Below are 15,466 nucleotides of genomic sequence, written 5' to 3' on the forward strand. Positions count from 1 at the left end.
GAAATCATGTTTTAACCCTTAAAAATAAAGTGGACTGACAATAAAAAAGGACTGAACATGCTAACTGAAATGTTTTTAATACTTGGAGAAGCCTTTGTTTGCGACGCCAGCTCCAAGATGCTTCCTGTCTGAACAAACTAATCTCTCACATTGTTCAGGCTGGAGTTTGGCCCACTCTTCCACACAGACAGTCTTTGACTGTTGAAGATTTTGGCAGGCCTGTTTGTGAATCTTGAGAAAGAAATCCATCTTTCAGAACTTCCCAAATGCTCACTGAGTGTTGTTTAAAGAAAGATGGTCTAACACTGGTAATAATGCCCCTGCCCAACTGTTTTGGAAAGTGGTGCAAGCAAAATGAGTGCATATTCTCATTTTGAACATTAATATGGAGGTTGTACAAGGCTGGTCAAAAATCTCATGCAGTTATTGACACTGTGAAACAAGTATTAATCTCGTCCAGTCAGGCATCTCTAGCAGACAAAAAAAAGAGGTTTTCTGACATGTAATGTTTGCCAGACATTTTTAATGTATTTTATTTAAACGCCGTTTTATATTTCTGTTTTAGATTATTTAAAGTGCTTAAAAGTTGTAATTTAATTTCGTCTTTGGTGAGCTGAGCTTCATTGGCTAAAGATGTTTGCTCACACAAGGAATTTGGTTCCAGGAGCTCTCAGTATATATAATGCTGAGAGCAAATGGCGGACAACAAAACTACTACTACCACCACCAAGAAGTAGAAGGAGGAAGAGGAAGAAAAAGAGGAAGGAGGAGGAAGAAGGAGGAAGAGGAAGGAGGAGAGGAAGAAGATTGGGAAGAAGGAGTAAGAGGAAGAAGTACTACTACTAAAACTACTACTATTACTACCACCACCAAGAAGAAGATGTAGAAGGATGAAGAAGGGGAAGAAGGAGGAAGAGGAAGAACTAGTACTAAAACTCCTACTATTACTACCACCACCAAGAAGAAGACGTAGAAGGAGGAAGAGGAAGAAGAAGGGGAAGAAGGAGAAAGAAGGAGGAAGAGGAAGAAGAACTAATACTAAAACTACTATTATTACTACCACCACCAAGAAGAAGTAGAAGGAGGAAGGGGAAGAAGGAGGAAGAGGGAAGAAGAGGAAGAAGTACTACTACTAAAACTACTACTATTACTACCACCACCAAGAAGAGGAAGAATGAGTAGTAGTAGAAGAAGGGGGAAGAAAGAAGATGGATTTATAGCACTTTTATGGATACTCAAAGATACTTTACAGAGAACAAGAACAACAACAAAATAACAAAAAAAAAACAAAATGTATTAATCTACAAGAAGGGAACCAATGCAGAGGGGCAGAAGAAGAACATTTTTTTTAGAGGTTGTAGGAAAATTTCAAGAGGTGTGTTTTGAGGGATTTCTTGAAGGTGGAGAGTGAAGGGGAGTCTCTGATGTCTTTAGGGAGTGAATTCCAGAGGGTGGGAGCAGCAATGAAGAAAGTCCTGTCCCCTCAGGTGTGGTGGTTAGTCCTACGCCTGTACATGCTGCTGCACATGGTGCAGATCACACTGTATATGTTAGAGTGTCAGATCAAAGACCTAAATCTTTCTACTGATGAACCTATAAATTACCAAACTTCTAGATCCAGAGGGTACTCTTCTTTTTCTGTATAAATGGCAGGTGTTCCAAAAAAGGGTTTTTCCGTTAATGATAGTTGTGGCAAAATCTCAAAACTCTCAAGCAGTGCATTTTTCAGAAAAACCTGCAGAATGGATTTGGTTTGTTTATTGTGAATTGTGTCCTTTATTGGCAAATGAATTACACTCAAAATGCAAGTTTAAGAAGGTGGAGAGAGTCTGTGACCATAAATCATACAAAAAAATTATTTAACTTCATGGCTTGTGAAAACGCAATCAGATGAGGGAGACAAAGCAAGAATGTGAAGAAAAGAGATGATTTAAGAGGGGCTGGATTATTTACACAGTATTGTCATATGTGTGTTATCAACATGATACCAATATCTTATTTTTAAATATCATGGTTATTGTCAATACCGGTATTTGGCATCACCCTGAGATGAATAGTGTTGCATTAAAGGCATTTGCTCTAAAAAGTCAAATATGTACTGTATGTCTGTTAAAGTTGATCTCAACCCCCAACCTCAGCTGCCAGCTGAGTTGGCCCGATTCAGGGGTGTCAATCATGCCAAGTTTCAGCTGAGTCAGGCAACTGGATGCAGCCTGGCTAATTACATCTGACATGCTGGGTTTGGGCTGATGCTGGGCCAGGTCATTTTGGCTACCTGGGAAGTTAAAAAAAAACCCCAAAGGCTTTAAAACAGGTAAAATGTTCTATTTTTTTTTTTTTTTAGTAAATCTTGATAAACCTCAGTGGTAGGGTTATTAAGCATATTTTTGTTATACAGTAGGTATGCCAGGCATTTTTCATCATTTTACAAATCAAATCCTAATTTAATCAGCTCATTTTAAGCAAACTGTCTAGGGTAATATTAAATCAAGCAGATTCGTTTGTTTCCAGTCCAGGCAGCACGTGGGAACACAGATTCTCCCTCGTGCTCAAATAAAAAGTGGGTAATTATTCACTTTGTCTCACTAAATCATAGAAATGCATGGGTGCGTTGTATTCTACGGCTCTGCGCATGCTCAAACAAGAAGGGAAGTGACTTTCTTTCCCAAAATCATGATTGGCTGCCCAGCCACGATGAAAGACTCGCAGTTATTGGTTCAGTTAGAAAGACAGCCGCTGATTGGCCCATTCCTATCTCTATGACCCTTCACCCTATCAGGCTCAGTGGCGTCCTGCACTCCGTAACATGCTAGCTGTAAACATTCACCGTGGTCATGCTTAAGTAACTTTACTGCCCTTGAACTTTGTGACACATTTCGCTTTGAGATATGACACGAAAAAGACACGCGAGGAGAACGATGCGGGTTGTTAGCTGAACGTTCACGGTGAGTAAATAACGATGTTACTCGCTAGTTTGTTAGCAAACGGTTTGCTAATCGAGCTAAGCTAACTGAGGTGTTAGCTTCTTCGAGGTTAGCTTTCCAGGAATTAACCTTTTGTTGTGGTGAAAACAGCGATGAAAACAGGTGTCAGTCTGCTAGTAGTTTGTACGCATGCTAGGTCAATGCATCGGAGTCAGGGAAGTTGCTGCTAACTTGTTTTTCTTCCTTAATTGCAGCAACAGTACAGTGCTACATTCAGTTAACTCACAGGTATGATGGGACATGACTTCTTAAATCATGTTCAAACTGTATTTCACAATGTCACATGGTGAAGAGAAACAAAGTACCTGTGGTATGTGTCTTGTTGAATCCAGACGTGGACTGAAATTGACCTCAGTGAAATATCACAAAGGTAAAATCCCACATTAAGTTAAATATCTTAAACATTTAATGGCTTTTTACTTTCTGTATTTAATGACCTAGAAATAGAGGATATTTGTCTCCACACCTGTAAAAATAAATCTAACGATTTGCTTTTTGTTCAGGCATATTCATGAAAACTTAAAAGGACATGGATCTTATAAGAATCTAAAAAAACACATTTAGATAAATATCTGGTACATTTAATGATTTTTTATTCTCTGTATTTATTCATGTAGATATAGAGAATATTTGTCTCCACAAAATTTAACGATTTCCTTTTTTTTGTTCAGGCATGTTCATGAAAACCTATAAAGATCTGGAATTTATGATGAGTAACTAAAACCTAACTAGATGTGGAAATGCTCATTACAGAATATTGATATTGTAAACCCGTATCACTGAATTTATAGCATTGAAATATGTTGCTGCTCAAAACAACTATCTGAATTTATTAAATTTAAAAGTTACAGTATCAATCAATCAATCAATCAATCAATTTTATTTATAAAGCCCAATATCACAAATCACAATTTGCCTCAGAGGGCTTTACAGCATACGACATCCTTAGGGCCCTCGCAGGGTATAAGGAAAAACTCTAACGGGGAAAAAGTCAGCAAGTAATTCCAAAATGTGCAATTTCAAAGACTTGATTTAAAATACATTTTCTTTGTGAAGCCAAAAAATATAAGTGTCCTATATTAAACAAACAATATGCAAGTTTATCAAATTCCCTTGTCATTTTCTGATATGAAAATATCAAATTTAATATCAAGTTGCTCAAATTGGATTGGCAAAAATTTACATGATCCAAAGCTCAGATGAGCAGCTGACATTTGCATTTTCTATATGAATTTGCAACCCCAGGAAGAGTAGCTGATGTTATGTATCCACTAATGGTGATCCTATAAAATCAAATCAAACCTGCTCAATGTATATATTGACTATAGATTTCTCTCTGTAGTTTTTCCAAGTTTTCCAGAACTTTTATGTCAGTGGACAGCAGGAATTGATAAGATTTCATTGATATAAATGCCATTATTGATTCTGCTTATCAGCCTGACTCTTTATTGATTCCCTTAGCGATTCCTGATCAGTTTTCAATGTGGAAAAAAATAGACATACACAGGTTTTTAGCATCAACGCACCAGTTTTATTATCTGAGTGTGAACACAGTACAGAGACAGAGTAGAGAAGAAGGCATGCATGACTCAGCCAGGCAAAAGCTCCACTGTTAAACTGTTTTCTTAGTCAAAGAAAAAATGTGCCACACCTGCCCGTATGGTGCTAATGTTACGATAACAGAGGATATTTACCCTTGATATCAGACATGCTTGGTTTGGAAGCAGTGGCACTCGTGTTTAGAATGTCAAATACACGGCATTCCTGGAAGTTAAGCCCATGTTGTGTAGACATGAAAGCATATTGCTTCCTCACTTGGAATGATCATTTTACAGACATTTTAAGCAGCACTCATGTCATCTTTCTTGATGAAATGAAGCGCTGCTTTGGACCTTCTTGCTGCAAGTTTCCAGCAATGCAGATGCATGACTTTGACGTCATTGTTTTGCAATGTGCAGCTGTCAGAAAAACCAGTTCTCAACTGGAACCGGTTCCAAACTGGTGCCTAAGTTTACAGCTAATGAATAAGTTTTCAATAGACTCATTAAAGGAGGATAGTACTTTGAGATTACATTATATCAGTGGCTTGGTAACTGACTAACATTATCTACAAAGCAGACAAATGAATAGAGACGTGTAGTTTTAGTTGTTATATTACCCAGCTGCTCCACATACTTAGTCCCAACTCCATACCAGGTAAATAAGAATTAGAATACTGGCTAAAGTAAGAGATTAACCAGCCTCTGTCTCAAGGAAACAGATTTATAATTCAACCCACGTCTTTTCCGCAGCCTGTTTTGTCGCCTATAGTCCAGTCATGGCGGGGATTTTCCAAAAAACACTGAGACTGAGGACAGCTCTCAGACATCTGGGCCCCCACAGCACCTTCTCATCAACAACCACAGCCAGACTTTCACCTGTGGACCTCCGCAGTCTGTTTCTTCCCACCACATCATGGCAGTTTGGACTCTGCTGTCAGAAGCTGCACACAGGGGCAGACAGGTCCTCCCCCTCCCCCTCTGCTGCTCCAGACAGGCTGCCTTTCTCCAGAATAACTCAGGAAGATTTGGCCGTCTTCAGGAAGATCCTACCAGACAGAGTCATCACTGATCCGGACCTGCTGGAGTCCAGTAATGTGGATTGGCTCAAGACTGTGAAAGGTGATGATTAGAAATGAGCTCATCCCACTTAAAGATATGTTTCTTACACCAATTCACTGATAGTAGCGTTTGTTAATACGTCTTCAGGCTCCAGTGAGCTGCTGCTGAGACCTCAAACGACTGAGGAAGTTTCTCAAATTCTCAAGTAAGGAGCAAACAGTGGGTGGAAGGACAAATACAGAAGCGAAGAATTAATAAGGGGGTCTAAGTTGTTGTATTTTCACTCCTGTAGGTACTGTAACAGTCGTAATCTGGCGGTGAATCCTCAAGGAGGTAACACTGGGCTGGTTGGGGGCAGCGTGCCGGTGTATGATGAGATCGTCCTCTCCACTGCCCTCATGAACAACATCCTCACCTTTGATAGTATCTCTGGTAAGTCTTAAAGTACTGAAGTTTCAGCCAAAATGAGCTTCCTGCTTTATAAAAAGTCTATGTGACTAATCTTTAAGGATCGTTCCCTCCATGTGTCAGGCATTCTGACCTGTCAGGCAGGCTGTGTCCTGGAGAACTTGTCCCTTTACCTGGAGGAGAGAGACTACATCATGCCACTCGATCTGGGGGCTAAAGGCAGTTGCCACATTGGGGGAAACGTGGCAACAAACGCAGGTGGACTCCGGCTGCTGCGATACGGCTCCTTACACGGGACTGTGCTGGGTCTGGAAGTGGTGAGTGGAGTCAATAAATGAGTAGCTTTGATATTCTTTGAATCTAAAGGATAAAAGCACTGGTTGAATGTTTGTGTGTACATGTATGTGGCATGTTCAGGTGTTGGCAGACGGGCGAGTGCTGGACTGCTTGGCCACACTGCGGAAAGATAACACAGGATATGACCTCAAACAGCTCTTCATAGGGTCAGAGGGCACACTGGGGGTCATCACCGCAGTGTCCATCCTTTGTCCACGGAAACCCAAATCTGTCAATGTGGTTTTTCTGGGTAAGAGTTTCTCATTGCTCATGCCATGACAACCACACACAAACTGTGTCTCAGTCCAGGTGTCAGGATGAGTGTGTGATGACAGAACAGCAGATACATGATGTTACTGTCTAAATTTGTTAGGCTGTGAGACCTTTGAGCAGCTGCTGAAGACATTTCAGCTCTGCAGAGGCATGCTGGGAGAAATCCTGTCGGCCTACGAATTCCTGGACAGTGAATGTATGAGGCTGCTGAACACGCACCTCAAACTCCCCAATCCCATCTCTGGTAGGCACACACACACACACCTAGCATATAAAGCGATTAAACACGCACGCACGACAAACTCTGTCCTCCATCTTGCAGATTGTCCGTTCTACGTTGTCATAGAAACGTCTGGATCCGACCCAACACATGACGGAGAGAAGCTCCACAATTTCTTAGAGGAGGCGATGACATCATCGTTGGTTACAGATGGGACTGTGGCAACTGAAGACTCAAAAATCAAGGTTTAGTTTCTAATCTTCTAAGTCTGTTGATATTCTGCAGCAAATCCCACGAAAAGACCAAAAGCAAACTAACAAGTGTTTGTGTTTCCAAATTGTGATACAGCATATTCCTCTGTGCTACATCACTCTGATGTTGTCCTAGAAGTGTTAAAAAGACATCAGTTGCTCTTAGTGACATACTTCTTTGTTACAATGAACACAGCCACTGCAATTTTTCGAGTCAATCCCACATTCACCATCCTACATTTATAGTGTCACGTGACGCGTCACCATCAGAAATAAACTGTTCATTGTTTTAATTTTTCATTCATCCACACCGCTCCACTTCCGCGATTGCACTTCCAGAAGAAAACTTGAATTTTGTTGTGTGTTGTCATGTCATTCATTATACGCTACCTTATAGAAGGGTGCCAGTGATGTGTGCCAGTCAAATCATAGGCCCCAAATATCTGTCTATATCTCCTTATTATCAGACTTTGATCCTCTGCCTGACCCTCCCTGTGTCCAAGGCTACTTAATGGTTCTATATCATCACACTATTATTAATATAAGCAGAGGATTTTAATACAAAGTGGGAACCACTGTATGTGAATGCATGAATGGGTCAGAGCTGCAGCACTGGATTTAAAATGAACTGTAATAAACTGGAGCTTCTGTGCTTTGATCGGCTGCTGTGAAACAACAAAGCCCTCATCTATTTATTTGACCTTTTTATGAATGAAAGTATACATGTGTGACTTGTTTTTTAAATATGTAAGACTTCAATAGAAACAACATGCTTCAGGCTGAGTGCCACAGACGGGAGGGAAATCAGAAAGTATTGAAAGATAAATGCGTTGTTGGCTCTGGTCTTTTTATGGGATTTATAGACAATAGCTAATGTAGAATATCACCAGCCTTAACCCCTAAATCTTTTGACCTAAGCTTTAGTTACCACTCTGTTAGGGTTGTTTAATTCATACTTCTGTGTTGACTCTATAATGAACTTATTTAAATCCTCATCTATGTTTAAAACTGCAAATGATGATGATGATGTCATCAACCTTTCCGTTTCCACCTTTCCAGGCTCTGTGGTCGATGCGTGAACGTGTCACGGAGGCGCTGACTCACGATGGCTTCACTTACAAATATGACATCTCGCTTCCAGTGGAGCGGATCTACCAGCTGGTGACAGACATGAGGGAGCACCTGGGGGACCGAGCCAAGAGTGTGGTGGGATACGGACACGTAGGTAAGACGTGAAAAGAGCCTGTATATCAGGGGGGAAATAACGGCCTGCTAGCATGAGATGATTCATTGGCAACTCTTTCCATGTGTACTTTTAGGAGATGGAAACCTCCACCTGAACATCACCTCTCCTGCCAAAGACCCTGCTCTCCTCGCTGCCATCGAGCCCTTCGTCTACGAGTGGACGGCCAGCTGTCAGGGCAGCATCAGTGCAGAGCACGGACTGGGCCTGAAGAAGAGGAACTATATCTACTACAGTAAACCCAGCCAAGCTGTGGCTCTGATGGGTGACATCAAAGACATGCTGGATCCTAAGGGCATCCTCAACCCGTACAAGACTCTGCCAGATAACCTGAAATGACCCAAAGTGTCTCACTGCGGTGGGGTAAGTGGCAACGTACACAGAGCTCATGCTGGAGCTCTATTTCAGCTGTAACTTTATTACCACGTTTTGTTTTTACGGCAGCTCACGGCCTTTCCTGTTGTACCTTTGTCACACATTTGGTGCCGAGCTGCAGGGTTTGCAAGGAGTTTCATTGTCGTGCACAAAGCATCACTTTCAGAATGATGTCCACTTTAACAAGCTGCTGACTTTGTACTGTAGCCGTCTAGAGTTAGACTGTTACAAGTCAAGTTACTGCTTAACATTATCAACTACCTCTGCTACTCACATGCCCAGAGTAGCTTTAATGAGATCCACGGGTATTCCACGGAATATCCAACAAGTTTTAGACCTTAAAGGGACAGTTCACCACAAAATCAATGACACATATTTTTACTTTTACCTGTAATAATATTTATAATAATATTTTATTTAGATCAGGGTTAGGCAACCTGCGGCTCCGGAGCCATATGCAGCTCTTTAGACCCTCTCCTGTGGCTCCCTGTGTCTGGAGGAAAACAGCGAATTTAATATGTGAACAGATTCATTTATTTTCACCACCAACGCTGCAAAGTTAAACTGCAGAGTAGCTGCCTTGTAGTAAATCATGTCAATAATGCTAATTTAGACCTTTTTGTAATGTTCACAGGCTAATTTAGACGTAATAGGCTGTTACCTTTATTCAAAAATGTTCTGCAGCTCCAGACAGATTTTTCTGTTCCTTTTCAGCCAGTAATGGGTCTTATAATAGTAAAGGTTGCCAACCCCTGATTTAGATTGTTTTAGTGTGTGTGGTGGAGATATCAGTCATCCTTCTCTCTGATATAATGGAACTAGATGGGACTCAGCTTGTGGTGCTAACAGCAGCGTCACTTTCCAGAAATCATGACCTGGTTACTCAAGATAATCCAGAGATCTTGTTTTGAGCACTTTCATAAAGAACAATTTTCTTTCTATCGATACCCACTAAACATATCAGTGTGCAGAAGGAAGTGTAAATGTACTTGTGGATGAGAGGCTCGTGCTTGTGACAGCATGAGATGTTAACACTAATAGCGTTCCCCTCAGCTGAGCTGTAACGTTAGGTAGCTCAGTGGTGCTAAGTGAGCTAACAGTAGATGCACGCTTCCTTCTGCACAGTGATACAGTTGGTGGGTGTAGTTCTAACATGAAACTGCTCACAACAAGGTCTGTGGATTATCTTGAGTAACCAGGTCATGAGTTGTGGAAAGAGACATTGCTGTTGAGTTTTTCAATGTTTTTTTTTTTGGCACCACAAGCCAAGTGCCATCTAGTTCTGTTAGAGAGATGGCAGACATCTTTACAGCTGATATCTCCAACACTCTGCAACTCACACTAGAACAATGTAGACTGACAAACAGCACTACAGGTAAGAGGAACTATGTGCATTTTTGATTTGTGGGGTGAACTGTCCCTTTAAATAAAATACACTTTGTACAGATGAAAAGCATAGAATATATTTTTCAGTACTGCTAAGAGGAAGTGGATGAATGATCATGAATGACGACGTAGGTGTTAGTGTGCCTACTAGTAGCCACTAGAGGGCAGACAGAGTGTGTCTGGATATACAGTGTAAGGTTTTGTGCATTTTAAAATTGTGTAAATTGGCCATGTACATGTGAACCTTACTATTGTTTCAAGGCTGATTTCTGAGACGGAATCTATAATTGAAAATGTATTTGTATAGATAAACTCAGCTGTCAGTTTATTAGGTACACCTGGCTTAAAATAACACAGTCTAATGCAACAATCCTGCAGTCAGTCTGACCGTCATGAAGGTTGTGATCAGTTTTTGTTTAAAGTGTTTTAGAAAAGTGCTGATTCAAATAGATTGTCATTTTGGAGGCTGCTGGTCGAGGTGCTGTTGAACTGTACTGCATGATAAAGAGGGTTTTTTAAAGCCTAACCTCATTGAAATAAATGGGATTAACAAAATAGAACAGTACAATGCAGTACGGTTCATCAGCATCACAGACTGCAACCTCCAAAATGGCCATAAAGTTGAATCAGCACCTTTCAACAAGAAAACTGAACTAAATAATCTTGATGAAGTTATGATTTATTGCAGGACTGTTGTATTTGACTGTATTAGTAGTAGCTAGGTGGACCTAATAAACTGGTAACTGAGCGTACATCTTTTCTAAACTCATACACAGGCTGGCTAATCATGAGGCAAGAGTGCAGTAAATGTTTTATTACATATAAAAAAGACAGAGCAACATTTCTTCCAAAACAAACCCAGTATTTGTGAACAAATTCATCTGTAACTGCACAGCTAGGCAACTTTATCTGTTGAAAATGAATCTTGAATAAAACAGCTTCCAAATGAAGACAGTGGTTTTTTTTTCTTGTTATTCAGGCAACTTGTACAGTGTGGCATGATGGGAGGAGTTAATGGAAGCCCACCTTGCTACTGAAAACAACTTCACCTCCGGTATCTTAAAAAAAAAACGTCAGCTCTATCACAAACAAGTCTTCCTCGATTCCTCTCTGCCTGCACAGGAGAGCCACAGTGAGTTTACGAGGTGTGCCCTGCAGAGAGGATCATTTTCTTATTATAAGATACAGACTAATGCCTATTGGCAGGTACTTACTGTGTGTCTACTCCAGGAACCATCAGGATAATTGTGTATCTGTAGTATCTTATCCTGTTTTTTCCTCTGTACATCTCAGCGGGAACAATTTCCTACTTTTCTCTCCTATTTCTCAACAAATCATGTCGTACTAGCTCCAATAATGACAATATGGGTACAGAACGTCCAGTAGAGTAAATGCCTATATATTTATAGTCTGTTTCACGCCCCATCAGTCTTACATATCCTCAGTAGTGTGGTCGCAGTGGAGATTTAATAAATATACTTTTTTAAAAAGTTGAAAAACAAATTTGATTCTATTGGCTCTTTTCCTTTAGTCAGTGGAAATATTTCTGTGGTTTGTAGTGTGTGTTTGTTGCGATAGTTGGCATGTTTTGATAAAGCTAAATGAGTGAAACACTTCTGATTGTCTCTGAGCAGAATGCCACGACCGCATGCCAAAAACACTGGCTGGGGATCAGAAATTGAATTGTAAGAGACACTCAGTGTGTAGTGTTTGGTGTGTGTGCAGTCTGAGATGGGCGTTAAAGCATTTTGGGATGGAGTACTACAATATGCCATCCATGTTCTTCACACTCAGTAACAGTCTAAAGTTCAGGTCAGTGCGAGCACAATGGCAATGAGTTTGTGTCCTGTAACAAAGGCTGGCTTATTCACACAGGACAGGTCCAAACGTCTGTGGGCTTCAAGTCAGAGAGAGGGATGTCAGTGGAAGGCAACCACAGAGATAATGAGAGCAAGAGAAGGATGAGGCTGGATGACACTTGAACAACTTTTTCCTCCGGTCCTATGTCCGTCCCCCATTATCATCCTTTCTCAAACGATAGGCTCCTCTCCAAGCCGATCCCTGACATCAGGCAGCTGCCTCCGGGGCTCCTCTCCCTCTCACGACTCCTTGCCCTTCTCCAGAGAGCTGTGAATCTTGTCCAGGGTTTTCTTTATGCGCAGTGCTGTTAGCCTTGCAGAGGGGTTCTGGTACCAGCACTCTTTCATCAGTTTCACCAAAGCAGAAAGAGTCTGAGAGAGGAGAGAAACAAGATGGAAAAATAAAAGGTAAGTTCCGCAGTAATACACCTACAGTGACAGGAAACTGTGTGATCAATGTGACTGCAAGAGCTTTTAGATGTGAAAGGGTCCTGCTGTTCTTTGTACTAGTGGGTTACAGCTATCTCACATCCATCAGTATCAATCTCTTAGCATAAAAAAGTCACAGAATAGTATGTCAGAAAAAAAGTGCAAAAAAGTCAAAGTATAATACTTCAAAAAAACCATAGTATAGTATCTCAAAAAAGTATAGTAGTATGTACCATAGTATAGTATGTTAAAAAAAACTCAGTATAGTATGTCGAAAAAAGTCATAGTATAGTATGTCGGAAAAAGTGCAAAAAAGTCATGGTATAGTATGCCACAAAAAAAGTGCAAAAAAGTCAGTATAGTATGTCGAAAAAAGTCATAGTATAGTATGTCAAAAAGTGCAAGCAAAAAAAAAAGTCAGCATAGTTTTTCAAAACAAAGTGCAAAATAGTCATAGTATAGTATGTCAAAAACATTATAGTATGGTATGTAAAAAAATGACCCAAAAAAAAAAAAGTCATAGGAAAGTATGTTGAAAAAAGTGCAAAAAAGTCATAGTATAGTATGTCGGAAAAAGCGCAAAAGAGTCATATTATAGTATGTCGAAAAAAGTGCGACAGTCATAGTATAGTATGCCACAAAAAAAGTGCAAACAAAGTCAGTATAGTATGTAAAAAAAAGTCATACTATAGTATGTCAAAAAGTCCAAAAAAAGTCATAGTACAGTATGTCAAAAAAAGGTCATAGTATGCAAAAAAAATATAGATATAGTATAGTATGTCGAAAAAGTGCAAAAAAGTCATAGTATAGTATGTCGGGAAAAGCGCAAAAAAGTCATAGTATAGTATGTCGAAAAAAGTGCGATAAAGTCATAGTATAATATGCCACAAAAAAAGTGCAAAAAAGTCAGTATAGTATCTTGAAAAAAGTCATAGTATAGTATGTCAAAAAGTGCAAGCAAAAAAAAAAAGTCAGCATAGTTTTTCAAAACAAAGTGCAAAATAGTCATAGTATAGTATGTCAAAAACATAGTATGGTATGTAAAAAAAAAAAAAAAAATAGTCATAGGAAAGTATGTTGAAAAAAGTCATAGTATGTAAAAAAAAAAAAAAAAAAAAGTCATAGTATAGTATGTCAAAAAAAGTCATACTATAGTATGTCATAAAGTGCAAAAAAGTCATAGTATAGTATGTTGGAAAAAGTGCAAAAGAGTCATAGTATAGTATGTCGAAAAAGTCATAGTAAAGTATGCCACAAAAAAAGTATAGTATGTCGAAAAAGTCATAGTAAAGTATGCCACAAAAAAAGTGCACAAAAAGTCAGTATAGTATGTAAAAAAAAAAAAAAGTCATAGTATAGTATGTCGAAAATGTTGTAGTATGGTATGTAAAAAACAAAAAAAAAAGTCATAGGAAAGTATGTAAATAAGTTATAGTATGTTGAAAAAAGTGCAAAAAAGTCATAGTATGTAAAAAAAAATAGACAGTATAATATGTCGAAAAAAGTGCAAAAAAGTCATAGTAAAGTATGCCACAAAAAAAGTGCACAAAAAGTCAGTATAATATGTAAAAAAAAAAAAAAAAGTCATAGTATAGTATGTCAAAAATGTTGTAGTATGGTATGTAAAAAACAAAAAAAAAGTCATAGGAAAGTATGTAAATAAGTTATAGTATGTTGAAAAAAGTGCAAAAAAGTCATAGTATGTAAAAAAAAATAGACAGTATAATATGTCGAAAAAAGTGCAAAAAAAGTCATAGTATAGTATGTCGGAAAAAGCGCAAAAGAGTCATTATAGTATGTCGAAAAAAGTGCGACAGTCATAGTATAGTATGCCACAAAAAAAGTGCAAAGTCAGTATAGTATGTAAAAAAAGTCATAGTATAGTATGTCAAAAAGTACCAAAACAAAGTGCAAAACAGTCATAGTATAGTATGTCAAAAAAAGTGCGATAAAGTCATAGTATAGTATGCCACAAAAAAAGTGCAAAAAAGTCAGTATAGTATGTTGAAAAAAGTCATAGTATAGTATGTCAAAAAGTGCAAGCAAAAAAAAAAAGTCAGCATAGTTTTTCAAAACAAAGTGCAAAATAGTCATAGTATAGTATGTCAAAAACATAGTATGGTATGTAAAAAAAAAAAAAAAGTCATAGTATAGTATGTCAAAAAAAGTCATACTATAGTATGTCATAAAGTGCAAAAAAGTCATAGTATAGTATGTTGGAAAAAGTGCAAAAGAGTCATAGTATAGTATGTCGAAAAAGTCATAGTAAAGTATGCCACAAAAAAAGTGCACAAAAAGTCAGTATAGTATTAAAAAAAAAAAAAAAGTCATAGTATAGTATGTCAAAAAAAGTCATACTATAGTATGTCATAAAGTGCAAAAAAGTCATAGTATAGTATGTTGGAAAAAGTGCAAAAGAGTCATAGTATAGTATGTCGAAAAAGTCATAGTAAAGTATGCCACAAAAAAAGTGCACAAAAAGTCAGTATAGTATGTAAAAAAAAAAAAAAGTCATAGTATAGTATGTCGAAAATGTTGTAGTATGGTATGTAAAAAACAAAAAAAAAAGTCATAGGAAAGTATGTAAATAAGTTATAGTATGTTGAAAAAAGTGCAAAAAAGTCATAGTATGTAAAAAAAAATAGACAGTATAATATGTCGAAAAAAGTGCAAAAAAAGTCATAGTATAGTATGTCGGAAAAAGCGCAAAAGAGTCATTATAGTATGTCGAAAAAAGTGCGACAGTCATAGTATAGTATGCCACAAAAAAAGTGCAAAGTCAGTATAGTATGTAAAAAAAGTCATAGTATAGTATGTCAAAAAGTACCAAAACAAAGTGCAAAACAGTCATAGTATAGTATGTCAAAAAAAGTGCGATAAAGTCATAGTATAGTATGAAAAAAAGTCATAGGAAAGTATGTAAATGAGTCATACTATAGTATGTCATAAAGTGCAAAAAAGTCATAGTATAGTATGTTGAAAAAAGTGCAAAAAAGGCAAAAAAGTCATAGTATAGTATGTTGAAAAAAGTGCAAAAAAGTCATAGTATGTAAAAAAAAAAAGTCATAGTATAGTATGTCAAAAAAGTCATACTATAGTATG

At 38.2% G+C, this 15,466-nt stretch overlaps 2 protein-coding genes across 3 annotated transcripts in view; one reads left to right on the top strand and one right to left on the bottom strand.

Moving 5' to 3' along the window:
• Positions 1 to 2,780: 2,780 nt before the first annotated feature.
• Positions 2,781 to 11,193, top strand: d2hgdh (D-2-hydroxyglutarate dehydrogenase). Of its 2 annotated transcripts, XM_050061629.1 has the most exons (11): positions 2,781 to 2,945; positions 5,276 to 5,644; positions 5,732 to 5,789; positions 5,877 to 6,016; positions 6,116 to 6,309; positions 6,410 to 6,578; positions 6,702 to 6,845; positions 6,924 to 7,066; positions 8,132 to 8,297; positions 8,392 to 8,678; positions 11,056 to 11,193. In XM_050061629.1, the coding sequence occupies exons 2-10, from the start codon at positions 5,302 to 5,304 to the stop codon at positions 8,652 to 8,654; spliced, it is 1,620 nt and encodes a 539-aa protein (XP_049917586.1). In that variant the 5' UTR covers positions 2,781 to 2,945; positions 5,276 to 5,301; the 3' UTR covers positions 8,655 to 8,678; positions 11,056 to 11,193. The 2 variants fall into 2 exon arrangements, with proteins under 2 accessions (XP_049917586.1, XP_049917585.1); XM_050061628.1 differs by lacking the exon at positions 11,056 to 11,193 and having other exon boundaries at positions 8,392 to 10,731.
• The window catches only part of acvr1l (activin A receptor, type 1 like), a 24,171-nt gene continuing 19,577 nt past the window's right edge, over positions 10,873 to 15,466 (bottom strand). The window contains exon 10 of the mRNA XM_050061630.1: positions 10,873 to 12,307. Within this exon, the coding sequence (XP_049917587.1) occupies positions 12,176 to 12,307 (132 nt within the window). The 3' untranslated portion in view covers positions 10,873 to 12,175. The remainder of the gene's footprint in view (positions 12,308 to 15,466) is intronic.

Source organism: Epinephelus moara, chromosome 14 (assembly GCF_006386435.1).
Source record: "Epinephelus moara isolate mb chromosome 14, YSFRI_EMoa_1.0, whole genome shotgun sequence".
Classification (NCBI taxonomy): domain Eukaryota; kingdom Metazoa; phylum Chordata; class Actinopteri; order Perciformes; family Serranidae; genus Epinephelus; species Epinephelus moara.

What these genes read in the sequence shown, in the direction of transcription:
- d2hgdh (XM_050061629.1), top strand. Translation starts at nt 5,302, where the DNA reads ATGGCGGGGATTTTCCAAAAAACACTGAGACTGAGGACAGCTCTCAGA. An exon ending in GAAGTTTCTCAAATTCTCAA is followed by an intron (nt 5,790 to 5,876) that starts GTAAGGAGCAAA and finishes TCACTCCTGTAG; the next exon opens with GTACTGTAACAGTCGTAATC. An exon ending in CACCTTTGATAGTATCTCTG is followed by an intron (nt 6,017 to 6,115) that starts GTAAGTCTTAAA and finishes TCCATGTGTCAG; the next exon opens with GCATTCTGACCTGTCAGGCA.